This window comes from Chlorocebus sabaeus, chromosome 25 (assembly GCF_047675955.1).
Source record: "Chlorocebus sabaeus isolate Y175 chromosome 25, mChlSab1.0.hap1, whole genome shotgun sequence".
In the NCBI taxonomy this organism is placed as follows: Eukaryota; Metazoa; Chordata; class Mammalia; order Primates; family Cercopithecidae; genus Chlorocebus; species Chlorocebus sabaeus.
The window spans coordinates 59836015-59863254 of NC_132928.1; the positions used below are offsets into that span (position 1 = coordinate 59836015).

At 37.1% G+C, this 27240-nt stretch overlaps 2 protein-coding genes across 8 annotated transcripts in view; one reads left to right on the top strand and one right to left on the bottom strand.

Moving 5' to 3' along the window:
* Positions 1–5967, top strand: part of SCYL3 (SCY1 like pseudokinase 3) — a 71253-nt gene extending 65286 nt beyond the window's left edge. Inside the window, exon 15 of the mRNA XM_073011805.1 lies at positions 5949–5967. The gene's annotated coding sequence lies outside the window, so the exon portion shown is untranslated. The remainder of the gene's footprint in view (positions 1–5948) is intronic.
* FIRRM (FIGNL1 interacting regulator of recombination and mitosis) overlaps positions 1–27240 on the bottom strand; it is a 58536-nt gene that overhangs the window by 23243 nt on the left and 8053 nt on the right. For 6 of the 7 annotated variants that reach the window (XR_005236159.2, XM_007989557.3, XM_007989558.3 and 3 more), the window contains 9 exons: positions 26443–26583; positions 25513–25678; positions 23695–23779; positions 21890–22028; positions 8248–8328; positions 6635–6699; positions 3007–3155; positions 2369–2498; positions 249–435 (listed from right to left, as the gene is read on the bottom strand). Coding sequence is in view for 6 of the 7 variants with exons in the window: in XM_007989557.3 (XP_007987748.2) it covers positions 249–435; positions 2369–2498; positions 3007–3155; positions 6635–6699; positions 8248–8328; positions 21890–22028; positions 23695–23779; positions 25513–25678; positions 26443–26583 (1143 nt within the window). In the remaining variant the exon portion in view is untranslated. Of the gene's footprint in view, positions 1–248; positions 436–2368; positions 2499–3006; positions 3156–3887; positions 3967–6634; positions 6700–8247; positions 8329–21889; positions 22029–23694; positions 23780–25512; positions 25679–26442; positions 26584–27240 lie in introns of those variants that run through there. The other variant, XM_073011804.1, reaches the window with a different exon arrangement.

Here is a 27240-nt window from a genome sequence, read left to right on the forward strand (position 1 = left end):
ATATTTTTTCCTCTTCTCACACTGTCTTTGCATACCTCCCCACCCAAAATATTTTCTCAAATATTTTAGCCAAATATTAAATCTATACAATATAGGAATCTAGGATTACCATTTTCTAGGATACAACTAAGTTTCATTCAAAATGAATACACGTTAAGTATTCCCACACTTTCTTCTGTATATGAATCACAATTTCAGTGAAGAGAAAGCAAAAATGTAACCTTAGCTTAGCACAGTAATATGCTTACCAGTTCAGCAAACAGTGAGGGATGAAAGGAAGTAATAAATGTACACAGATGAACACAAACATGCTGATACAATGTGACAGCCACCTCAGCTTTCCCCTTACTCTTTAATCCCTGTAAATGAACAGGTAGAGAGAGTTCACCAGAACACTGCTCAAAACTGTAGAAAATGGCTTTGAGTAGAGATATCCTGCAAAGAAATTGAGAACATTGAACCCAACGTTAATAACATTTACTAATTAGCAAGTATAATAATAATACGTAACATGGAAGATTGTTTAAGCAAAGAAAAATTTCAAGAGGTATACTCAGCAAGTTTCCAACATGTGTGAATATGCACACATAAAAGGAAAATACAGTGTCAAAGAAAATTTTTAATCAGATATTTATGTTAATAGTTATTGTGTAGACCTCATGTGTGTCAAAAAACATTTTTTAATCAGATATTAATGCTAATAGTTATTGTGTAGACAATATATATTGCTACTTTATAACAGTAGATAGATATAAAATATATAAGCCTATATTAAGATGCTAAAAATATTTTAATATTTTAATTTTGTTCAGTATTGCTTAATGGTCAGCATTATAAACATTGATTGTAATAGAGTAGCTGTAAGTAAAGCATGTAAAAATGAGCTCTGATAAATAGAACACTAGACTATAGGTATATATATAAGGTATATCCTGGCAAATTTTACCTTTAATCATCTTCCTTGCCAACACCATAGTTCACGCTCTAGTTTCTTTCTTCCCGGATTACTCTGTGCTCTAATTTTTCACCTCTTCCTTTATCCCATTCTGTGTACCATGATGAGGTTAGTCTCCCTAAACCTGGCTCTGAGCTTCTATTCTGCTCAAAAACTGAAGCATAATGTTAGAACTTCTCAGCTTTGGAATAAAAGCCTGTCCCATACTGTTGCCATCTTCTATTTTTGCTCCTCATTCTTGTATTCATTTTCAACAAATATTCCTTGTTTCTGTCACACTCCTTATTTATGTCTTCCTTTTACTCGTGCTTTTGTCTTCTTTACGTACTTACAATTTGACAGTTTTGTTGTTTTGTTTGGAGCAGGGTCTTGCTCTGTCACCCAGGCTGGAGTGCACTGGCACAACCATGGCTCACTGCAGCTTCAACCTCCTGGGCTCAAGTGATTCTCCTGCCTTAGCCTCTTAAGTAACTGGGACCAATGGTATGTGCCAGCTGTCCTGGCTAATTTTTAAATTTTTTCTAGGGATGAAGTCTCACTATGTTGCCCAGGCTGGTCTTCCAACTCCTGGGCTCTTCCTGATCTTCCTGCCTTGGCCTCCCAAAATGCTGGAATTACAGGCGTGAGCCACTACACCGTGCCCATAACTTGACTATTTTTAATTTGTTGTTTAAATCCTCTAAGTTTCTTCAACCATTTTAATCTTAAAATGACTCCTCCTTTTCTGCTACTTATTTTCTGTTTTCCATATAATATCTAATTTAGCTATTTAAGTTTCAAGTTCCTTGAGGAACTCTGACTTTGTATAACTCAGTACTAAGATAAACAGTTGGTAAATGATGCAAAAAATGTCCACAAAAATTCTCCTTTAAGGAATTTCTTTGACAGTGAATTTCTTTGACAGTACATAAATGTTATGTACACAGAATGGGATAAAGGAAGAGGTGAAAAATTAGAGCACAGAGTAATCCGGGAAGAAAGAAACGAGAGCATGGACTATGGTGTTGGCAAGGAAGATGATTAAAGGTAAAATTTGCCAGGATATACCTTTTTTATATATATATACCTATAGTCTAGTGTTCTATTTATCAGAGCTCATTTTTAAATGCTTCTACTTACAGCTACTCTATTACAATCAATGTTTATAATGCTGACCATTAAGCAATACTAAACAAAATTAAAACATTAAAATATTTTTAGCATCTAATATAGGTTTATATATTTTATATTTATCTACTGTTATATAGTAGCAATATATATGTGTGTGTAGCACACACATATGAGGTCTACACAATAACTATTCACATAAATATCTGATTAAAAAAAAAACCAAAACTTAATTTCAAGACCATTCCAAACAACAGAGCATTCTCAACCATTGGTAATGTGACTGGATAAAAACATGTTTGCTACCTGGTTGTAGTTTCTGAGGCCTGGCTGTCTGTGCACCACAGGGTTTGCACTTCCTTAGGCTGAGATGGCAGCTTATCCATGACAACAACCAGAAGAAGACATTGTGGAAACTGTAGTTCACATGGCAGGTCTTACATGTAATAAAAACACATTAATTCAGCAGAAACCTGATTAATACATAAAGGAATTTTTTTTTTTTTTTCCCAGAGTCTTATTCTGTCACCCAGCCTGGAGTGTAGTGGTGCGATCTCAGCTCACTGCAACCTCCACCTTCTGGGTTCAAGCGATTCTCCTGCCTCGGCCTCCCAAGTAGCTGGGACTATAGGTACATGCCACCACACCCAGCTAATTTTTGTACTTTTAGTAGAGATGGGGTTTCACCATATTGGTCAGGCTGGTCTTGAACTCCTGACCTCAGGTGATCTCCCCGCCTCGGTCACCCAAAGTGCTGGGATTACAGGCATGATTCACTGTGCCCAGCCAGGTATAATTTTTAAATAAGAAATATGTTTCAAGAAAAGAAACTAAAAGAAACTTAATAAAAATTTATTAATTGTAAAAAAGAATGGTTAGGGGAAATCACTGTCTCTAACATGTCATAATAGATGATTTACCATTAAATCTGTTCTGAAGCTTACCTAATCTACTATCTAAAACCACCTGCACAAAAGGTTGAAATGTGAGCAGCTGACTGATAAGTGGATCCAGTGTCACTAGGAAAGCACCTGCTATTTCCTCTTGGTGTGCTTTAGAAATCCTGGTAGCATAAAGGCTTGGAGGAAACTTGCTGGAAAGGGAGAGAAAAAAACTCATTAATAGCTATCTTATAATTTTAGGTAGAGTAAGTACTATAAACTGATGTTCTAGTAGTAAAAATATATTAAAAACTAAATTTTTAAAAATAAGTGTGCATTTATAAAACAAAATTCCAAGTACTGAACTGATACCAGAATTGGATCAAGATCTCTAAACTAAACATAGCTATAATTCTATAAAATGAGAAGCTGATAATCTTAGAGAAATCTTTGTTGCTTTGAGGCACTGATACCATTTTGACAATGATATCCTTAAAAATACTATAAAAATCTATCGTAAATCAGAAGTGAAAATACATATTGAAAAGATTATTTCTGATAAATTCTAGCTTATTTCTATTAAAAGTTGTTTTTAGGTGGAGCATGTGGTGGCTCACGCCTGTCAAATCCCAGCACTTTGGGAGGCTGAGGCGTGTGGATTGCCTGAGGTCAGGAGTTCAAGACCAGTCTCGCCAACATGGTGAAACTCCGTCTCTACTAAAAAATAAAAAAATTAGCTGGGTGTGGTGGTGCATGCCTGTAATCCCAGCTACTCGGGAGACTGAGGCATGAGAATCGCTTGAAACTGGAAGGCGGAGATTGCCGTGAGCCAAGACCGCGCCACTGCACTCCAGCCTGGGCGGGAGAGTGAACTCTGTCTCAAAAAAAAAAACCAACCAACCAACTAAACAAACAAACAAACAAAATGCCGGGCATGGTGACTCACACCTGTAATTCCAGCACTTTGGGAGGCCAAGACCGCACCACTGCACTCCAGCCTAGGCAACAAGAGCGAAACTCCGTCTCAAAAAAGAAAAAAAAAAAAAAAGTTGTTTTTAAATAGGCAGAACGCTGAATTTACTATGAATTAATACTCAGTTTCTCAGAAGCAAGAGCTTTACAAGAAATAAACCATATACTAACACTGAAGAAGAATGGAAATACTATTTCATGAAAATGTCTCAGTAACTGGGTTTTAAACTAAAGTTCAATCAAAACTTATGTGAACTAAGATATGTATTCTATATTTTTTGCCACATTAATTGTATACTTGACAATACATGAGAAAAGATCTGTCTAGCAGAGGATAACAGCATTTTAAAGTATGCACTTAAGATAAACACTTGAGGTTTTTGTAGAGTGATGGAAAAAGCACCAATCTGTCAAAAATGTAACAAAGTCATTAGTTACATGACTTTGGTTCATTCATTTGCCCTTCCTGAGACTCAGTTTTGTCATTTGTGACATTGATTCTGAGTTATTGTGAGGATTAATTATAAGCAAATAAAAGACATATATAAATAAAACATAGTAATGAAATTCCAGACTTGAATTACATCTACTGAGCATCATTGCAAGAATTTATTTTTTCAATCAAATATTTTTAAATTAATTTGATAAATGTTTACTAAGTGCCTATGTATACATGCCATGCACTGTTCCACAAGTGGGTGATACAGTAATAAAGAGAATATACAAAGTCACTGTCTTTATAGAGTTTACAATTCTAATGAAAGGGGACAGTTAACAGACAAGTGTACAAGTAAAAACATAATATAGCAGAGGTTAATTCAGTGCTGCAGAGAAAAAAAAAACAAGGAAAGAAAGACAAGAAGTTCTATTGATGAAAGTCATCTGAGGGTTGAGTAAAGAAGTCACATCATTTGATTTGTGTTTTTTATCACTCATTTTGGCTACTGTGTGGAGAACAAAGTAGCGTGAGGCAAAGACATAAATTTTTTGCAAAATCCAGGCAAGAAAATAATAGTGAGTCAGATCAGATGGTAGCAGTTCAGGTGATGAGAAGTGCATGTACATGCACGTGCGTGCATGCGTGTGTACACTGAAGGTAACATTGACAGAATATGCTAAAGGGGCAAGGTTTTTTGGCCTGATCAATTTGAAGAACAAAGTTGCCACTTAAACTGAAATAAAGAAGTTACAAAAGGAGCAGATTTTATTGGGTATGAGGATGACATGGGTGGAAATCAAGAGTTCAGTTTGGGACAATTTAGTATAGATGTCCTGATTGGTAGTTAGACATTAAAGGAGATATAAATTTAAAGTCTTGAGACTAAATGATAATAGACAGATAACAGGCCTGAGGAGTAAGTGCTGGGACACACTTCACTTAGAAGAGAAACCTCCTAGGGAAGCTGAGAAGGAGCAGATAGTAAGACTGGAACCAAGAGAACTAAGAGTGAGACATATCCTAGAAACCAAAAGAACAAAGTGTTCATAAAAGAGGATCAAGTGCTACTGACAGGTTACAGAAGGACTATAATTGACTAGTGGATACAGTAATGTGGTGGTCACTCATGACCTTAACAAGAACTATTTTGATGAAGTGTTGGTGCAGAAAGCCTGACTGGGCTAGATTCAAGAAAGAGTTGAGACAGGGGTATAGACAACTCTTTCTAGAAATTTTGCTGTAAAGAAAGGCAGAGAAACGAGAGGGTATTTGTAGGAGGATGTAGAGTCAAGAGATTTTGTTTTGTATTGTTAAGATGGGAAAAATAACAGCATATTTGTATACTCATGAGAGTGACCCAGTATGGAGGAAAGGCTGATGATGCAAGAGGGAAAGGGAATAATTGCTGGTGCAAGGTCACTGAGCCTGTGAGAGAGGATGAAATCCAATGCACAATGGAGAGGCTAGTCTTAGGGGCACAGTTCACGCATGGTAGTGAGGGAATGAATATATGGGTCTAGATACACATAGAATAGTAGATGTGTTACAGGAAACATACAGCAGCTCTCTTTTAATTGCTTCCATTTTTCCTCAGTGATACCGGAAGTGAGGTCATTGACAATGAGGAATTGGGAAGATGTTGGAGACACAGGAAGTTCGAGGAAGGAAAGGTGTGAAAAAGGATTCTGGGATGCTAAATGAATTATGAAGCTGCAACAGGACTGATGGATAAATGAACTCACTTTGTGTCAAATTTAGGGCTCTTTGGAGGTAACCATCAATTTTAGAAGTTGCTTAGCCTCCATCTAAATTTTGATACCTTTCTGTAATTCACTTTCTTTTCTGAGATGGTTTCAGAAAAAATACCGTCCTGTAAAGTGAATTACAGAAAGGTATCAAAATTTAAATTTAAATGGGAACTGACTTAAACTTCATAGAAATGAAATAAAAATAAAGATTAAAAAATGCCAATATTAAAATATAAAGGCATATATAAGGTATACGTATATTTGTGTATATATATTTATATTTGCCATTGGATTTTATTGCCCTACTAATTATCACTCCTGTATAAGGTACTAGTAAAATACAAAGATAAGCATAACTCATGTGGAATGTATCTTTCAAAAGCCTCTATCTCCAATTATTTCAAGCTAGCAGATAAAAATTACTAAAACATTAAGAAAAATTTTTGTTTTATTGTAAAATGGTAGGTACTCAAGCACTGCATGGCACAGATGGCATTGTTATATCTTAATAATCATATGGCATTCTTCTTACCTGTGTATCTGAAGATACAGCTGGTGCAAATTACAGCAAGAATCAGAGAGGAAAGGAAGAAATTCCTAAAATAAAACAACTCTATTCATTCTTCGCATAAAATGTGTCTTTTTAGTACATATAATCTCACAAAGGAATGCAAAATAAAATAAAATCCTGAATATGCCCCCTTTTAAAAAAAATTATTTTTCTTTCTTTTCTTTTTCTTTTTTTTTTTTTTTGAGACGTAGTTTCACTCTTGTTGCCCAGGCTGCAGTACAATGGTGTGATCTCAGCTCACTGCAACCGTCTCCCGGATTCAAGCGATTCTCATGCCTCAGCCTCCCAGGTAGCTGGGATTACAGGCGTGCATCACGACACCTGGCTAATTTTGTATTTTTAGTAGAGGAAGGGTTTCACCATGTTGTCCAGGTTGGTCTTGAACTCCTGACCTCAGGTCATCCACCCGCCTTGGCCTCCCAAAGTGCTGGGATTACAGGCATGAGCCACCACACTTTAAAAACTGTGTCATAATTTTAAAGAGGCCTGCATATTTGAGAGTCATCAGAATAGTAGTGGTAACTGTAAAACAGAAAAATTGTCAACCGGGCACAGTGGCTCACACCTGTAATGCCGGCATTTTGGGAGGCCAAGGTGGGCAGATCACCTGAGGTCAGGAGTTCGAGACCAGCCTGACCAATATGGTGAAATCCCATCTCTACCAAAAATACAAAAACTAGCCAGGTGTGGTGGCAGGCGCCTGTAGTCTCAGCTCCTCGGGAGGCTGAGGCAGGAGAATCGCTTGAACCTGGGAGGCGGAGGTTGCAGTGAGCTGAGATCATGCCATCACACTCCAGGCCTGGGCAACAGAGCGAGACTCTGTCTCAAAAAAATAAACAAACAAAAAAGTTGTCAAGGCAGATTATTTGCAAAGATGAGCCGAGAATGCTTACAGCAGTCAGTGAACAAAACATTATTAGTAAAAGATGTTAGTGGTTTTTAAAAAAACTACTGTCCATGTTCAATTTGTTTTTGACCTTTTCTTCTGTTTTTGAGGAAAGATAAGGGTTTCCAATGACGATTTATTATAGTCAGAATTCCATGGCTGGTACCTGGCTACTGATACACTGCCATCCAAATTGGTCTTTCTGGGCAGCTGCCATTTAAGAGTAGTTGGTTGCTTCTTATACTGGGTTCCCTGCAGCTTGCAGGGTTTGTATTCCAGTGGCAAAGACACATTGTGGGAAATGCACCAATGGCATTTGATGGGTAGTAACCTATCTGATATTTGCTTGGTGTGTAGGGAGGCAAAGTTTTCCCTAACTATGCTGCTTGTCTTTTTGAAAAAATCAATTCCATCAGGGGAATCTTTAAAAATTTTCAAATGATCATCAGCTTTTTCCTGTATCTTATAATACAATAAAAACTATTTCTTTTACTTTCTAAGGCATAGTCTAACTATAAAAAAGAAATCACATCTGTACTTAAATCCCAGCCTTACTGATTTCTAGATATGTGACTTGATCAAGTTATATGCTATCTGAGCTTGAGCTTTCTATTCTGTGGAATGGGGATAATAATTCGTTTTTTGAGAGGACTACAATTAAATAAAGTAACGTATAATAAAGACTTACCTTAGTATAGTGCAAAAGGGAGTTGGCAAAAAAACGACACAATTTGAGTGTTTTCTGAAATAATCTGTAGTCAGCATTATCCTGAACCAAAAAGGGAAATAAGCATAATAAATAAGAATATAAAATTAGCTAAACTTACAAATGAGACAATATTTTCTAAAAAACAAAAACAAAACCTCTTAAACATGGTATAAAAATTTTCCAAGAAAATATAACTCTTCTTTGAATTATTAGGTGCAATGCAAATAACAAATGACAATAGAGGTATTAAATTCTACATTACTGAAAAGAAATCTTAACCTATGATAGCAAAAGAGGTGATCCTTCTTGGTTGATCTGAAAGTGAAAGAAATTTAAATACCCTATTCTTTGTTACATGGGGGTAAGTTTAACCGATGGTCAAAAGAAAAAGGTCTTACAAATCAAAGAAAGAATGATACATAAAAGAAAACAGGTAAAGACATAAAAACATATTTCACAAAAAAGACAAACTGCCAATAAATACTGAAAAATATCCAAATTACAACCTAATTATATATATTTGGGGAAGGGGGAAGTTTGAGGGTTATTTGATTAGCAAAGATTAAAAAGACTGATAATATCCCTGCACTGGTAAGGAAGTAAGGTAACAAGCACTTTCTTTTACCACTGATGGGAACATAAAATAATACATTATTATAAAAAGCTGAAGTGTTAAAACATCTTAATTGAGTAGCAATTCAATTTCTGGAAACACAGTCTATAGAAATACTAGCATAGGTATGCAATATGACATGACATTTTTGGTTGCTTGGCCTATGGAGTAGCCATTCTTTATTCCTTTACTTTCTTCATAAACTTGCTTTCATCTTACTCTATGGATTCACCTTGAATTCTTTCTTGCACAAGATCCAGACCTCTTTTGGCGTCTGGATCAGGACCCCTTTCCAGTAATAACTTCCTGGCAAACCCCATAGGGACAATACTGAGACCTCCAGTGCCAAAAAGTAGACTACAGCACCAATTGGCCAACTTTCGTTAAGTGGTGGGGTACCCAGGTGACGAAGGGGATTGGGTTAGAGCCCTAACTTACAGGAGTTGAGAGTCTCTCCTAAGACAGGGTGGGTTTAAACACCCCTCTTAATAAAAGGAAAGGATGCTTGACTGAACTTTGGTTTGCGGCCCAACTTAGGAAAATTAGACTTCTTCCTAAGATTTAGGGCGTTAGAGATCCCCCTCAGTAAAGTCCCTCTGGGCTAAGAACGGGTTTGGCACTACGGGATGTTAACTGCTATTCTCTCTGGATTACTCAGCCTTACACTCTTGTTGACGGCTATGGGTGACAGGATTAGGCATGTACAGAATCATGGGACATGGGGAGCTTTTATCCTTCCCAAAAGGGGAAACTTGAGCTGATGGGACTGCTGAAAAAGGTCCCTTCACTACAGACAAGTGCTGCCTGAACTTGACTCAGTGTCACTGCAATGGAGGGGTCTTTCTCAGGCCTCCCTGAGCTCCTCACCGTCCCAACTCTGCCACAGGCAATGCTTTTCTCCCACTCTCTCCTTTCCCTTTCTTATCTTTTCTGTTACTCAGATCAACTGTCCATTCTTTCATCTTGCCCAGAGACAACATGTTGAAAAATATCCTGAGGAGCTTGACCTTGTAACCACATGGCAGTACTTGCTCTGTCTCTACCATCCCGAGAACAGGAATTTGGGGGTTGTTATAATTAGCTCTAAAAATTATCTTGAGCCTCTGCAAGCTCAAAATTGGCTGCTCTGGGCTCCTTCTGGAAAGAGCAATGGAAATTGCTTAGTGCTGGAGCTCAGCAGCTAAGGCTTTGCCATTTTACAATGGCTGGTGGCCCAGGTTCAATCTGGCAAAGGCAATGAGTACTTTCTGGTTGATATCTGTGTGACCTTTACCATTTGTTGATTCTCTTCCCCTCCATGAACTGTCTTAAATTTTTCTTTCTCTGAGCACCTGGAAGGTTACCCACTTCAAAAGCCAGAAATACTGGCACTTTGGCATGGCTAAAGACGGGTAACAGGGGATTTAAAAGGACGTTTTAAAAAGTGCCATGGTTAAGTCAGCTTAATTGAAAGCAGATAATCAAGCTTTAACAGCCTGGGACTCCATCGGAAAACAGAGGGGGCACCAGAGATCCCTTTTAAGTGAAAACCTCTATTTTCCTCATGGAACCCCAAAATTTAAAATGGATAGATCCCTCTCAAAATCTAAGGCTGTGTTCTGTTTTGCATTGCACTATCTGATGATTTTCACTTTGAGGGTATCAGAAATTACTTCACAGAGCTTTCGTATATAACTAGGTAGGAAATATACTTTTGGGTATAACTAATGGCACAAGGGGGATACTCAGATCTTTGCACATTTGGATCAGAAGCATGCTCTTGGCCACCTAGAAGGTATGGGGATATCCCCACCGTCCCCTCAAACCCCACTGAGATACAACTCCCATGAGTGATGGGCTGATCACAGAATGGACTGACTGGCTTTGGGTTACTGCGCAATGAAATGCATAGTAAAATCATTGGACTGTCTTGTTCTATAGCGTTTCTCTTTTGGGAATCCAGGATCCAGTATACAAATGGGATACTTAATTTTTGGGGATCTGTTTTGCATTCCAACTGTGCCTGCTTATTAGGCTGTAGACACTGCATGCTTTCCTGGCCCTGTTCCTCCAAGGGCTCTACCCTAAACCCAGTAATCCAATTAAGAAACTGGCACATGAGCCAGGTGTGGTGGCTCACACCTATAATCCCAGCATTTTGGGAGGCTGAGGCAGGCAGATCACTTGGGGTCAGGTGTTTAAGACAAGCCTGGCCAACATGGCGAAACCCTGTCTCTACTAAAAACACAAAAAATTAGCCAGGTGTGTTGGCTTATGCTTGTAATCCCAGCTACTTGGGAGGCTGAGGCAAGAGAATCACTTGAACCCAGGAAGTGGAGGTTTCAGTGAGCTAAGATCATGCCATTGTACTCCAGCATGGGCAACAGAGCAAGACTGTCTCTAAATAAATAAATAAAACTGGCAAATGAAAAATCTTATAACTACTGCATCTCTTCTTCTGTGTATTTATATGTATTGTGTGTGAAATATAAAAGAGCTTTGATAACTGGTTTAAAAATAATGAACACTTAAATATTTTGTCAGAAAAGTAAAAAGTGGAATGCCTTTTAATTCATGTGACTTAAGTAATTTCTGGGAAATCGTTTTAAAGATTATTGGTAAAATCAAAATATCTTCAAAATAAAGACATGTGGTTTAAATTAGGCAGGTTAGATATTAGGTTTGCTAAATGCTTTAAGGTCATAAACTGCTTCTTTGACTTTTGAAAACTGTTTAACTTACTTACTTTGGAGCAGATTTTAGGTAAGGCTTGGGGACATGTGGTGTTAGCCATGCCCCCTAGCTATGCTAGAAAGAGTCAGACCTTATCTGCACTTCTGTTCTGTGTCCTAGGCTCCATACCTAGTACATAATTAGAATTCCTTACTTACCAAAGTTTTCCACCATAAGTAAAAGTTGCTAAGAGTTAACATTGTAATATGTAATTGAAGACTACTGAAGAAAGAGTTTTACGTTACAGGTATGTAAGGAAAGTGAAATGTTTTTTTGGTAAAAGATTGTAAGAAAGCATGAGAATGTGTATTTTTGACCTAGATTAAAGGGGGATAGGATTGTTTTAAGTTAAGTACGATAACGCTGAAGGTCTGAGCAAGTTGTACATTTGTAAAAAATTAATCTTGTAAAAAAAATCTGTGTGAACATATTGGCTAAAGTTAAAGGGATATTATTCAGTTTTTCCATAAATTGAACACTGCAAAAAATCACAACAGGGTTTCCTGAGAGCAATAATCTACTCTTTAACAAAAATTGTAAAGAGTTGTAAACAGTTTATGAGAATCATACCTTATAGTTATACTGATTACAATTAGATTTTATACTGATTAAATTTTATACTGATTAAAATTAGATTTGTTTACACAGTTTTATACTGATTAAATTTTATACTGATTAAAATTAGATTTGTCTATACAGTTTTATTAAGAATCGGGGTTAACAATAGGACACTACTGCAAAGGTGAAACTTGGCTTTTTTGGTAAAAAAATCATATAGGAAGCACTGTCAAATATAAAATGATGCTTGGCTTTCTTTGGGCTATATTTGTATAAATGTTACTGGCATGTGTTCCAAAATTATGGGAAACAACTATAATTCTGATATAACTTAGTGTACATTATAATTGTTATATAAAATTGTTATGTGCCACAGAAGTAATCAAAATCCCCAGTCAATTATGGCTTTAACAGAGGCTGCTATAAGGCATTTTTGTCATCCAGAGACAACTGTCTGGTTTTAATCAAAAGGTAATTTTTAATCAGCTATAGGACTTTGACAGGTGCTTTTCAATGTAGGTTTCCGCTAACTTTGGCAATTGTGACATTAAAATAGAGGAAAGAAATTTTCAGGACTCTCATGAAGAGCTGGAGTGTTCGTGGATATCAAATAGGGCAAGCGTTAACTACACGGACTGAACTAACAGAAGACTGAAGTAATTTTTTTTATTTTTTGTTTAAAATGTTGTTTATCCTTTGTTTTATTTTTCAGTCAAGAAAACTTTTCTTTTGAGCTGCTTTGAGCTTTTCTTTGAGCTGTTTAACAATTGAGTAAAGTATATCACTGTGAATAAAATTTGGAGCCTATTTGTTTCCGATTTCTCCAGAATTTGGAACCTATTTGTGAATGTTCTCAACTTATGGCAATATAGTTATTTGCATAAGTGCAATACGAATGTTTTCTTTTGCAACAGGACACAACTGGATAAACTGATTATTTTACCAAGGCTTTGGCTGGAATAGTGTGCTTTCCTTTAAGGAATCAAACTTGACTTATAAAGCCAATAAAGGCCCTTGGGAAAACTTGCCTCATACCTTGTTTATGCCAGGGTTCCTGACCTGTGGTAAGTAAAGAATGTCACTTTCTGACAGGCCCAGGAGCCCCAAATTATCTTGGGACCTCAAGAGGAGACAAATTTATCCAATTCATATTTTAAAGTCTTATCTGAGTTTCCTTATAAAACAGAGTTCCATCAAAGCCAGTTTTTAGAAGCCCATGTGAAAAATAATTATTCTTGCTGTATTTTGTACAGATAATCAGGCCAAGTATAAAAAAGCAAATCAGTCCTATCATGATTTGTCTTTAGTAAAAATGGGAGACTGGAGAGAGAGAAAAAAATATGTTTCAAAAACTATGGTACATTTGTTATTAGGTGTTTTTGAGTGTTTTTCTCATTAGTTGTTTTTGAGTTTTTTTCCTGCAATTTAGACTAACCCTGCTTATTCCTGTGAACCAACCAGTGATTTCTGGCTGCTGCTCAGAAGAAACAAGAGGGATGGTAATGTGAAAATCTGGATCAGTATTCTAATTCTGGGCCGACTGGAATCAGCTTGGTTTCCAACAGTTGCCCAGTTCACGGGAAGTCTTCTTATTTAGTACTTGGGATAATTTTACTTATTTTGCTTTACTGTTGTGGAATATACTGCTGTTGCACACTGTGTAGGAATATGAGGTAAGCTTACTGAATGTTTTATTAAATCAAACACTTACTAATCTTCCAGATATCACCTTTTTTTGGAACTGAGAGTTATGAATGGCCCTCATGATACTGACACTTTCTGACTGATCTCCTCTCTACCCGGAATGTAGAGACCCCAATAGTTAGGCAGGAATATCATCATCCCTATTCAGCCCAAAGAAGTTATAGAAGATATCTATCTGTCCCTCTACAACCCTTAGGATTAAGGGTTCCCTTATAAAAGGGAGGGGGCAAATATGTCAGAGGTGTTTTAACCAGAGGACTCCATCTTAAAAAGGCGCTGGGTAAAATGAGGCCAAGACCTGCTGGACTGCATTTCTAGGAGGTTAGGCATCCTAAGTCACAGGATGAGATGGGAGGTCAGCACAAGACACAGGTCACAAAGAACTTGCTGATAAAACGGCATGCAGTAGAGAAGCCGGTCAAAACCCACCAAATCCAACATGGTGACAAAAGTGACTTCTGGTTGTCCTCACTACTCATTATACACTAATTATAATGCATTAGCATGATAAAAGATACTCCAAACAGTTCCACCAGTTTACAAATACCCTGGCAACAACCGAAAGTAACCCTATATGATCTACAAAGGATAGAAACCCTTAGTTCTGGGAAGTGCTCACCCCTTTCCCAGAAAGGGAATAATCTACTCCTTGTTTAGCATATAAATCAGGAAATGGCCATAAAAGTGGCCAACCAGGAGACTTTGGGGTTGCTCCAACTATGGAGTAACCATTCTTTATTCTTTTAACTTTCTTTTCTTTTTTTTTTGGAGTCTTACTCTGTCACCCAGGCTGGAGTGCAGTGGCGTGATCTCGGCTCACTGCAACCTCCACCTCCTGGGTTCAAGTGATTCTCCTGTCTCAGCCTCCTGAGTAGCTGGGATTACAGGCGCCCGCCACCGTGCCCAGCTAATTTTTGTATTTTTAGTAGAGACGGGGTTTCACCATGTTGGCCAGGCTGGTCTTGAACTCCTGACCTCGTGATCCACCCACCTCAGCCTCCCAAAGTGCTGGGAATACAGGCGTGAGCCACCGTGCCTGGCCTTATTCCTTTACTTTTAATAAACTTGCTTTCATTTTACAAAAAAAAAAAACAACTTTTTTTATATAGTGAAAACTGAAATGAACCAAGTATGCAACATGTGGGGAACACCTAAAAAAGCTGACCTTTGAACAACATGGGGTCTAGGGGTGCCAACCCCCATATGGTCTAAAATCCGAGTATAACTTTTTTGAGTCTCCAAAAACACTAATAGCCTACCACTGACCATAAGCCTTACCAATAAAAACAGCTGATTAACATATTTTGTATGTTATATGTATTAACACTGTCTATTTACAAAATGAATCATCTGTCTGAAATGGCAGGTAATTGCAGTTGCAGACCTCAATTTACAATACGTATTAAGGAATTCTTGGGAGCACTTCCAGCATCACTAGTGGCTCTTCTTATGGGTTTACCATATTGCATTAAAGACGATGAAAAAATATGGAGGCACCTCAAGAGCTAACTTTTTACTAAGAAATGCAATTTACTTACTGGAGAGACAAACTGCTCATGTGGGGATGGTTAGTATCACATGGCCTTGCAAAACTTGAGTTCACAGTAACAGCAACAGGAAGTGGCTATGAAATTATTGTATTATATTGAATATATATATAGAAAATAATGGCAAAAACTGCAATTACTTTTGCACAACCTAATAGTACTACAATATGTACCACAGTTAATGTTATGTAATTATGATTTAATACTGCATCTTTACATTTGTTTACATTTCTCTCAACTGCATGGTACCATGTATGGTCTCTGTGTGCTAAGTTTTGATAAATTTTAACCTTTGATAATAGATTTGTGTTATTTTATTGTAATAACTGACAATTTTTTAAAATCTGCATAAGTTGACCTGTGCAGTTCGGACCCAAATTGTTCAAGGGTCAACTACAAATGTATAGTATAATCATAAACTGCAATACCATATAGCTATTAAAAAGAATCAGGTACATATACCTTCATGGACACAGAAAGCCCTTGGGATAAACTGTTAAGCAAAAACTCAAGTTGTAAACAATTTGTATAATGTAAAAATTAGTAACACAAGTTGAGTCATTCTTGTCATACCCAACTAAAACAGAGTCAACAGGCCTGGGGGAAAAGCACTTAGGGCACAAAACATTTCTCCCAAAATGTAATTCTCTGTAAGCCTGGCTGCTGAAACTGCCTGCTGTAACTGGAACTCTAGAACTGCTGTAACTGGAACAGAACCTGGTGCAACTCTAAGACCAGTGTTACCCATTGCCCTCACTCACCAATCAGAGCTTGACAGCTCCCCAAATCTAGTGCCAATGAACTTTCTTCAAGAGCCGTATGTAATATTTCTCCTTTTTTATAAGACCGCTAACCTTCTCTTGTTTCTGTGGACATACCAAACAATTGGTCTGCATGAATGCTACAAATTGCAATTACTTCCTCCCAAATAAAACATTTTGTTTTCAGAGATTTGTCTATTGACTCTAATGATAACATAATCCTATCATTATTTTTAAATGTGTTCAATGTTAATGTTTTCTCCCACCCTCAAAATAAATAAAAAACTTTCCTGTGATTCTTTCTAGTAGGTGAAAATAGGATTTCACTTTCCATGTTAGATACTTGTGTAATATGTGTGTTCTCTGATTATGTATTACATTTGTAAATTGATAAAACAGTGGGTAGTGCCAACAGTATGCAGGGAGGGCTATAGATTCATCTGCCTGGATTTAAGTCCTGGTCCTACTACAACTACTACATGATCAGGGGAAAGTTACTAAACCTTTTTGTGGCCCAGTTTTCTCATCTACAATGAGGCTAATACAGGATTATTGTGAGATTTAAACAGTGTCTGACATTTAAGCACCTTAGCTCAATAAATATTGGTTGCTCCATCACCCAAGTTTATAATACACACTATAATCCAAACAGCTTTAAATAGTGCCATAAAATTAAGTCAAACAAATTACTGTCCTTAATTTGTGAATTATTTCATATGAAAATAACATATCTTAACTTATATGTTAATTGGCTATGTTTGATTTCTTTTCCAATAGAGTAAAATCTTCATTAAACCCAGTCAAAACAGAGTTGGATGGTTCGCTAATGGAACAGATCCCTCATGTTTATTAAAAATATTTGAAAATAGTCAATTTTCCTCAGCAGAAATAGGGTAGATGAAAATTCATCCTTCTTTGAATTTTTTTTTTTTGAGATGGAGTCTCACTCTGTTGCCCAGGCTGGAGTGCAGTGGCACGATCTCGACTTACTTCAACCTCCATCTCCTGGGTTCGAGTGATCCTCCTGCCTCAGTCTCCCGAGTAGCTGGGATTACAGGTGTGCACCATCACTCCGGGCTAATTTTTGTATTTTTAGTAGAGACGGGGTGTCACCATGTTGGCCAGCCTGGTCTCGAACTCCTAGCTCAAGCGATCTGCTCACCTCGGCCTCCCAAAGTGCTGGGATTACAGCCATGAGCCACCACACCCAGCCTTTTCGATTGTTTTGAACATGAACTCTCTAATAGAATGCTATGCAAATTTAAAAGCACAAAGTTTAAAGATTAATTTACACTGACCTTATAATACATTTTATTCAGCATAGACATCATATCACCATAAGAAACCGTTCCTGACTTCATCACTGGATACCTATCTTGTACTCCCATGAGCCAGCCAATACCTAGTCCTCCAAAGATCATACCATTCTATAATAATTACCTACTTATTTGTGTTTCAAGCTAGACTCTTTAAGTTGTTGAGGGCACCTACAACATTTCCTGGCACAGAATAAGCACTCTTGTTAAATGACTGAATGAGTGGTGACACACAACTTATTTGTTTGCTTACTTTAAATTTTCTCTCTCATTCAAGAGGAAATTACGCAAGATTTGTTCGAAGCCTGTAGCTTTACTTCATCACTAAATAGTATACTACTAATTAAATCTAGAGTTTTATTTTTACATTTTCAAAAAGCAAGTAAATAACACAAATAAATTAACAGTCCCATCTTTGATTTACTCAACTGTTTAAAACAAAGTTTGCATCTCAATGCCAACAAAGGTGTGGGTAATATAAGCAAGGAAGACCATTTTTCAATGCTTTAAAATGAGCACCTTTATTTCTTTCCTTATCTATCTATCTATCTATCTATCTATCTATCTATCTAGACAGAGTCTATCTATCTATCTAGACAGGGTCTCGCTCTATTGTCCAGGCATCTGTCTATCTGTCTGTCTGTCTGTCTGTCTGTCTATCTATCTATCTATCTATCTATCTATCTATCTATCTAAACAGGGTCTCGCTCTGTTGTCCAGGTATCTATCTATCTATCTATCTGTCTGTCTATCTATCTATCTATCTATCTATCTATCTGTCTGTCTGTCTATCTATCTATCTATCTATCTATCTATCTATCTATCTATCTATCTATCTAAACAGGGTCTCGCTCTGTTGTCCAGGTATCTATCTATCTATCTATCTGTCTGTCTATCTATCTATCTATCTATCCATCTATCTATCTAAACAGGGTCTCGCTCTGTTCGTTCTATCTATCTATCTATCTATCTATCTATCTATCTATCTATCTATCTAAACAGGGTCTCGCTCTGTTGTCCAGGCTGTAGTACAGTGGCCCGATCACGGCTCACTGCAGCCTCAATCTCCTGGGCTCAATGTATCCTCCTGCCCCAGTCTCCCAAGTAACTAGAACTACAGGTATGTGCCACGAGGCCTGGATAATTTTTTTATTTTTTGTAGAGATGGGGGTCTCCCTGTATTGCCCAGGCTGGTCTCGAACTCCTAGGCTCAAGCAATCCTTCTGCCTTGGCCTCTTAAAAGTGCTGAGATTACAGGCACATTCTTTCTAAAACAACTAAAACAACTAAAATACTAATAAAATTTAAATGTAGCAGGCAATAAAATCTAAGTGTAGGCAACAGATACAATAGTATATGTTTATTTTCTGAATAATACAAATTTCTAAAAGCATTATATAAATATAAGTAGGAATTAGAGTGGAAATTAAATTATTTCTAAGGGCCACACAAATAAATTTCCCTAGGTTTATAGAAAAACTAAATAATTGGGGGCTAAAGAACTATATGTTAAAACTATACATTAAAAACTCTAATAGAATATTCTCTTTTTAAAACCAATTTCAAGACTCGAGAATAAATATCGATTTTAGGGGCTGTTATGGATTGAACTGTGTCCCTCTCAGAAAGCTTTAAGTTCTAACTCTCAATACTTCAGAATGTGGCCTTATTTGGAAATACGGTTATTGAAGACATAATTAGTTAAGATGACGTCATACTAAAGTAAGGTATGCCCTTAGTCACTATCACTGGTGTTCTTATAAAAAGATGATGTGAAGACACAGAAAGAGAACAGCATGTGGAGTTACACAGCTGCAAGCCAAAGTAAGCTGAAGATTGCCAGTGACACCCAGAAGCTAAGAAAAAGATATGACATATATTCTCCCCTAAAGCCTTCCAGAGAACATGGCCCTATTGACACACTGTGAACTTTTGCCTCTAGAAATGTGACAGAATAAAATTCTATTGTTTCAAGCCACCTAGTTTGTGGTAATTTGTTATGGCAACCCCAGGAAATTAATACAAGGAATGACACATCACGTGCTTCCATAAATAGTGTAATATTAATTAAATCTACTGGTTTTATTGTGACTTTTTTCAAAGTGAGATGATATGGCTTGAAGATTGGTGTCCTCCCAGACACCTAACACCCAAAGTGATACTATTAAGAGGTGGGGCCTCTGGGGAAGTGATTAAGTCACGAAGGCTCTGCCCTTATGAATAAGTGCCCTTATAAAAGAGGTTGAGGGGAGGTGTCTTGCCCCTTGCACTAAGTGAGGATGCAGCAGCAAGGGGCCATCTTTGAAGCAGAGAGTACACCCTCACTAGACACCAAATCTGCTGGTGCCTTGATATTGGGCTTCCCAGTTTCCAGAACTGTGAGAGATAAATTTCTAATATTTATAATCCCTTATCCAGTTTAAGGGATTTTGTTATAGCAGCCTAAACGGACTAAGACACAAAGTGAAAACTGCTTGGAAAACTTCAATACTTCACTTTGATTGGTAAATAAATATTAACAGTGAGCAGCAGAGGGCATCGCTGATCAGAATTTGGAGTTAAGATTGAAGAAATTATACAGTCCACCTCAAAGCTCCATTTCAGGCAATGGATAGTAAGCAGAACTGGTCACACTTATCAGTCCCAAATTTGAACAAATGAGTAAAAATATGAGAATTTTCTTGGACAGTTAAGAGAATTTAAATTTTCTGATGTCCATCTATAAGCAGTTTATATAAACTGAAAATATCCTTTATATATAAACAGCCACCCTGGCTAAGCAGCCCCCATACTCTCTCTTGCCACTATGGACTATACTGTTGCTTAGGCTTTCTTCATCTTACTCCTGTCCAAGTATCTCTGTTTAATTTTCCTCTCCAAGTACTAGCTGGAAAGTCGGTGGTGTCAAGAGAAGCAAGAAGAAAACTGAAAGAGGAGGTTGGCGTTGAGAATATGAATCTACAGGACAAACGTGAAGAAGAAAACAACCTTCCTGCCATTGATACAGGATACCCAAACAAACTTCTCCTTTTAGCAAGGTAAGAGGAATCAGAAAGGATGCATGAATGAAGTGAGAACAAAAAAGAAAAGGGAAAAAGGAAGAAGAGTTATAAGGGGAGGGGCAGGTTAGATAAAGAAGAGAAACAAGAAGAAAAAAGTTAGCCCCTTCCTAACACTACTCCTCATTTCCTTCTTACTACCTTCAGAATTTCTTTTTAAAGTTCCATCCTCCCCTAGGGTCTGTCCTTCCAGATCATCCCTGCCCTAGGAGTTATTACCAGTTGTAGGACTTGGATGAATCCCTACACTTTCACCCCCATAGCTGACTGGCAGGGAAGAGCACAGGTACAAAAGAACTCCCTATATCAGCTTGCACATGTACAATAGAACGGGCTATGTCACTGCTATTCAAAGAAGAAATACTAAATTCATGGTCCCATTAAAATTATTACATACAGGCTGGGCGCGGTGGCTTACACCTGTAATCCCAGTACTTTGGGAGGCCGAGGCAGGTGGATTACCTTAGGTCAGGAGTTTGAGATCAGCCTGGCCAACATGGCAAAACCCCGTCTCTACTAAAAATACAAAAATTAGCCAGGTGTGGTGGCAGGCACCTATAATCCCAGCTACTCAGGAGGCTGAGGCAGGACGACCCCTTGAACCCGGGAAGCAGAGGTTGCAGTGAGCCAAGATCATACCACTGCACCACTGCACTCCAGCTTTGGTGACAGAGTGAGACTCAGTCTCAAAAAAAAAAAAAAAAATTACATATAACTGTTAGGTCCTGAGTACTATTAATCTTATAATTTAGGGCTATTATAGTTAAATAAAATTAGAGGGCTAGTCTGAAAGCAAAAGGTACTGATGAGTTATAATTCCCAATAATCGTACTATAAATTTAATCTGTTTCATAAATGGAATACCAATTCAACGCTCTAACTTTTCGAAATAAAAATGAATGTATGAATACATCAACTTTAAAAGACTGATACATATATATACATGCACAAACATACTTGTATCCCTAAAGGTTGCAATGCATTGGTGAAGAAAAAATGCAAGATTGATTGCAGCTATATTAAATGTCATATAAATATGAACAAAATAATTTATGTTTTCATGCAGAAAAGAATGAAAGGATTCAGAGAAGAATGCTGTAATCAACCAGTTATAATGCAAAGAGGGAGTCAGGTAGACCCTAGAGGCAATGAGAGCAGTTAGGAATCTAATGCAATGCTCTAGGTGAAAAGTAATTATGGGCTATAAATAATCCCACAGATCAAAAAAAACACCCAAATGAAATAAATTAAAATCCTCTTAAACAGACTGACCCAGACATTCAAATGAGATTTACTAATTGCCAAAGAAAATAAGAGTTGCTGTTTAAAATGCTATTAGCCCAAATTTTACCTGTGCATCTGACTGTGTCATCTGCTCAGCTAACTGTAAACAAGAATGGAAGGAGAAAAGAATGTCTTCACACAAGCTAGTAATTATATCTTTGTGTTTCAACTGGCTTTTTATTATGGACTGGTGCTTAAGGCTCTGCCTAAATGAATAAAAAGAAAAGAATACAATCACCACAAGTAACACATCAAGTAACTTAGGACCACCAACAATATCTACCTTATAGAACATTTAAAAAACAATCACAAAGCATCATATATGACATAATATAAATAAGATATCCCTATTTACCTTTGAAGCAGGTATTTTTGTTTAAATAAGCTGCTAATTTTTTCTCTGTGTAAAATATTAATTGAATTCTTACTATGTACCAGGCACTCTACCAGGCCCTGGGGACAAAGGGGTCAAACAAACGGACACAATCTCTGCCTTACCTGTATGAAACTTGTGGTCCAGCATGAGAGAGAACGTTAAATAATTGTAAGAATAATTAATTAGGGCTGTGATTTGTCAAATGACAAAGTCTAAGGTGCTACAATAGAGAGACCTAATCTAATTTATTCTTAGTGTAAGGATATCAAAGAATGTTATCATGAAGATATAACTCTTAAGCTGAGAACTAAAAGACAATAAGCAGGAGTTAGCAAGGTATACAATAGGAGAGAGAAGCATCCTAGGCAGATGGAAAAACCATGAAAAGGCTCTGGGACAGGAGAGTTTGGTATGTTTGAGGAACTAAGAGCAGGGAGAGAACAGCATGAGACAGGCTGGTGAAGGAGGCAGCATCCAGAGAGGATTAGGTTGTTATTCTTAGTAAAATGGGATAGACGTTAAGCAACAGAGTGACATGAACTGATTTGCTTTTTAAAAGATCATTCTGCTGGGTAGAAAATGAACTGGAAGAGGGTAAGAGTGGAAGATATTCAGTGGTGATGATAGCGATGTGGCTAATTCCTTGAGCATTAACTATGTGTCATGCACAGTTCTAAGCATTTCAGTGATAAACTCAATTCTCACTATAACCCTGTCAAGAAGGTGCTATTATTATTTCCATTTTCAGATGAGCAAACTAATGTTCAGAGAAATTAAGCAAATAGCCCAAGGGCTCAGAAGGAGTAAATGATTTCAGAATGGATATAAGCACATGTGACACAGCTTCCAGGCAACACTCTTAACCACTGAGTGGCAACTTAATGTCCTGGTAATAGAAGAAAAGCACCTAACACCTGAAAATACACTGACCTTTAATGTTTTATGTATGTGTATAAAGTAGATATTCTTAACCATTTTTACATCTCAACCACATCTCCTCTCACCCCTAAGAATCTGATGAATGCTATGGGCACTATCCCTGGTGACCCGTTATAATGCTTCAGTTTCAGAAAGTTAAAATTACTGTATAAATGGAATTAAGTGTGAACAACTTAAAAGTACCTAATGAAAAGATTATATTCGGTTCTAATTATAGTTACCAATTTATCTAATCCTAGAAATAGGATACTTGAGAGCTGGTTAAACAACAGTAGCAGCAGGAAAGTGGTTAAGTTCTAGTCTGGCCCATGGCCCATTATTTCTGAAGTACTAGCTAACTAGGAAAAACACTTTTTTTATTTTTAGAGGCCACAGGGTAAAGAAGTCCAATTTGGCTTGAGAGTTACATGTATAATATCTGGATTATCAGACAGCAGTGTCAGTGAACATTAAATTCACACAAAATGTTTCAAATGCAATCTAAAGAATCATGAATAATTAAGATTGGGGAATATGGAAAACATTTTCTAAAAAGTAAAAAATAACAAAAAACTTACTTAATTATAAACTTCCAAGTATTGGCATGAAATGCATGGTCCATACTGGAAATAACAGAGCAGATATCCAACAAAGAATGAATAACTGCAAAGAAAGATAACAGAACTTTTAAGACATCCAAATATCATGGGGGTGAGTTTCTCCCATAATTAACACTATCTACTGAACAATTTCAACATTTGATTGAATTAAAATAGGTAACACAGTTTGGAAATAGTTGTGTCAAAAGAATTATTTAAACTATTTAAGTGTCACACTTGTTACGGTTTTTATACCTATTGAAAATTAACTTTTGAAGTTTATACCTACCTGATGACCTAAATAAAACTAAAAATGTTCAGTGGAATAAAAGTTGTACCCTATTATAACTGAAATATTCTACAGATATAATTCTAATCCAAAATGACAAAACAAATTGCTAAGGAAAGAAAACCTAAAAAGGAAGAATTCAAATTAATTTCCATGATATTTATGCAAGGCTTTTACTCAGCCTGTGGTAGACTACTTATAAAAATGGCCACAATGACTGCTCTTTGTGAATCCACACTTTTCCACAATGACTCTGGGCTAAACCCTATGACCTGCTTTGGCCCGGGGGACAATAATAAAATTAAGGCAAGCAGAAACTTGGAAAATGCTAGCATACAGGGACCTGCTCACTCTTGCTACTCTTAGAAACCCTGAAACCACTGGCATCAGGTATCTGAGATGTGGTGAGCCTGCTGAATGATGCACATGGCTTTCTCAAGTACTTCTGCCTCTGCCAACAGCCAGATGTGAATGAAGTCGCTGAAGTCACATGGGTGAGCTAGTGCCCCAGGTGGATCAGAGAAAGTTATCTCAGGGGATCTCACCCTAAACTGCAGACTCACAGAACCATGAATAAATAAAATAGTGAATAAATAGACTTTGAGAGGGTGTGTTGCAGAGCGACAGGGCCCTGATACATTGCACAAAACCAAATTTCTCTCTTTATACCAAAGTTTTGAATGCAAACTTTGCCCTTATATTGTTTTTCAAACTCTTGTTCATAATCCATTAATGAGTGATAAAATCAATGAAGTGTGCTACAACCAGCAATTCTTTAAAAATAAACTAGTATTGGCCAGGCAAGGTGGCTCAGGCCTGTAATCCCAGCACTCTGGGAGGCTGAGGCAGGTGGATTACCTGAGGTCAGGAGTTCAAAACCAGCCTGGCCAACATGGTGAAATACAAAAATTAGCCAGGTGTGGTGGCGGACGCCTATAATCCCAGCTACTCGGGAGGCTGAGGCAGGAGAATCGCCTGAGTCCGGGAGGCGAGGTTGCAGTGAGCCAAGATTGCGTCACTGCACTCTAGCCTGGGGGACAGAGGGAGACTGTGTCAAAAATAAATAAATAAATAAAAATAAACTAGTATAAAGTGCATCACATGTAAAATGAGTATACTTCATTATAATATGAGAATAGACATATTTACATACACATGCACATATTTATATGTATTCTGGAAGGAAATATAAACTGCATCTCAATATGAGTTATAGTTTAAAAAATGTGAAAGTTATTGTCTCTGAATATGGTCAACCTCAGAGAACATTAAGTTATATAAGTTAATCATTGTGGAGAAATTACAGTAACTGAATACGCAAATCTAGGTTAAGGCACCCAGAATAAATTTTACAAATTCCAAATTTAAAGATTAAAATGTATTTGGTAAGATTTAAATCAATGTTAACGCATAATTAGTAAGAAAATAACAGGAATCATTAGAGACAATTTTAACTGATATATGATTTACAGTCACCATATACTAAGCAGAAAGTTTTCTTCACTCACCTATTACCATATTCAAAATATCATCATTCTCATCTACTGAAGGGTCTATGCAAACCATGTCCAGCAGTTCCATTAGCTGCTTTTGAAGAGAATAGGCCTCCTTGAAAAGAGCCTGAAGAAGGTCTGAAACTAGGTGTAAACGCCCAGAATACAGAGATTCACTATTCTGATTACGGATAAATAAAAATGAGAGAAAAAACAAATCATAAAAAGCTCAAGAACCATATTTACTTTAATTCATACTATTAGAAATCATAAATTTACTGAATCACACATTGATTGTTTAGTGAACATCCATTAAATATAGTGTACTTCAAGAGATGCAAGCATGTATAAAATATTATTTGACTTCCATGATCTTACAAATACAGAACTAAAAGAAAGGTAACATTAGGCCAGATGCATGACATTTTTAGCATCCTATCAGCAAAGAGAGGTATTAATTAACTAGCTATTTTCATTTGCTCAGCAAATAGCAATATTAAAACTGTCTGAACCCCATAAATTCTAGGCAAGCTTTTGTGCCTCAAAGCTACCTTTGGAATGTAGAGATGGACTAAATAAGGATTAATTTCCCTTTATAAAAGGAAGTTCTGACATCTAATCATAATGGTAACTGAATATTGATTAATGCAACATGACAAAACTATTTCAGGATCCCTGTGTCTGTCTCAACACAAATTCTTAAAATTTCTTTCTTTATAGAGGGGAAATAAAATAAAACTAAAAACCCCCCAAAAGCCACTTTTAATGACTTCTTTATAACCACTTTTTTTGAAACAATTATTTACTTACATGTTCTTTATTGTATAGAAAAGTTTATTTCAATAATACAGACTAAAATGTAAAATCTTATACAAACATTATTTTACTCAGCCCCTATGCACATTGATTATATACCATTCAAAGTATAATTAGACCTTTACTCACCTTACAATGCACAAATGTGCTTTTAATTACATGAAGGACTGAGGAGGGGAGACTCTGAATATTTTCCAAAATGATGGATTCCTGTGTGGCACAGACATGCTGAACACATCCTGTAAGAGCTCCTAAGAGCTGCACCATTGTCTGTGAGTAAGGAAGGAAATTTCATTCAGAATATATTTTTTGTGCACTGAAAAGGTATTAGTCAGTATGCTGGGTGCTACAAATACAGCAGTGAACAAAACACAGTCTGTTCCTCTTTTCACAGAACTTTAGTCTATCAGAACTACAAATACTGGAACAACTGTCTAGCCATTTAGAATCCTAACCCAAACTTCAAAACACATGGCAGGTGTTCTACACATATCCCTTGAAAATACAGGTTGGGTAGGCTGAGCACGGTGGTTCACGCATGTAATCCCAGCACTTTGGGAGGCCAAGGCGGGCGGATCACGAGGTCAGGAGATCAAGACCATCCTAACACAGTGAAACCCCGTCTCTACTAAAAATACAAAAAATTAGCCGGGCGTGGTGGCGAGTGCCTGTAGTCCCAGCTACTTGGGAGGCTGAGGCAGGAGAATGGTGTGAACCCGGGAGGAGGAGTTTGCAGTGACCGGAGATCACACCACTACACTCCAGCCTGGGTGACAGAGCGAGACTCCGTCTCAAAAAAAAAAATACAGGTAGGGTAAGCTAGCTTGATGACTTGTCTTCTTATAAGAGTTTATTATTCAGAATTCATGTTTCTATATTCACGTCTTTAATTCTATACATTTAATTCCAACATTACACCATTACATA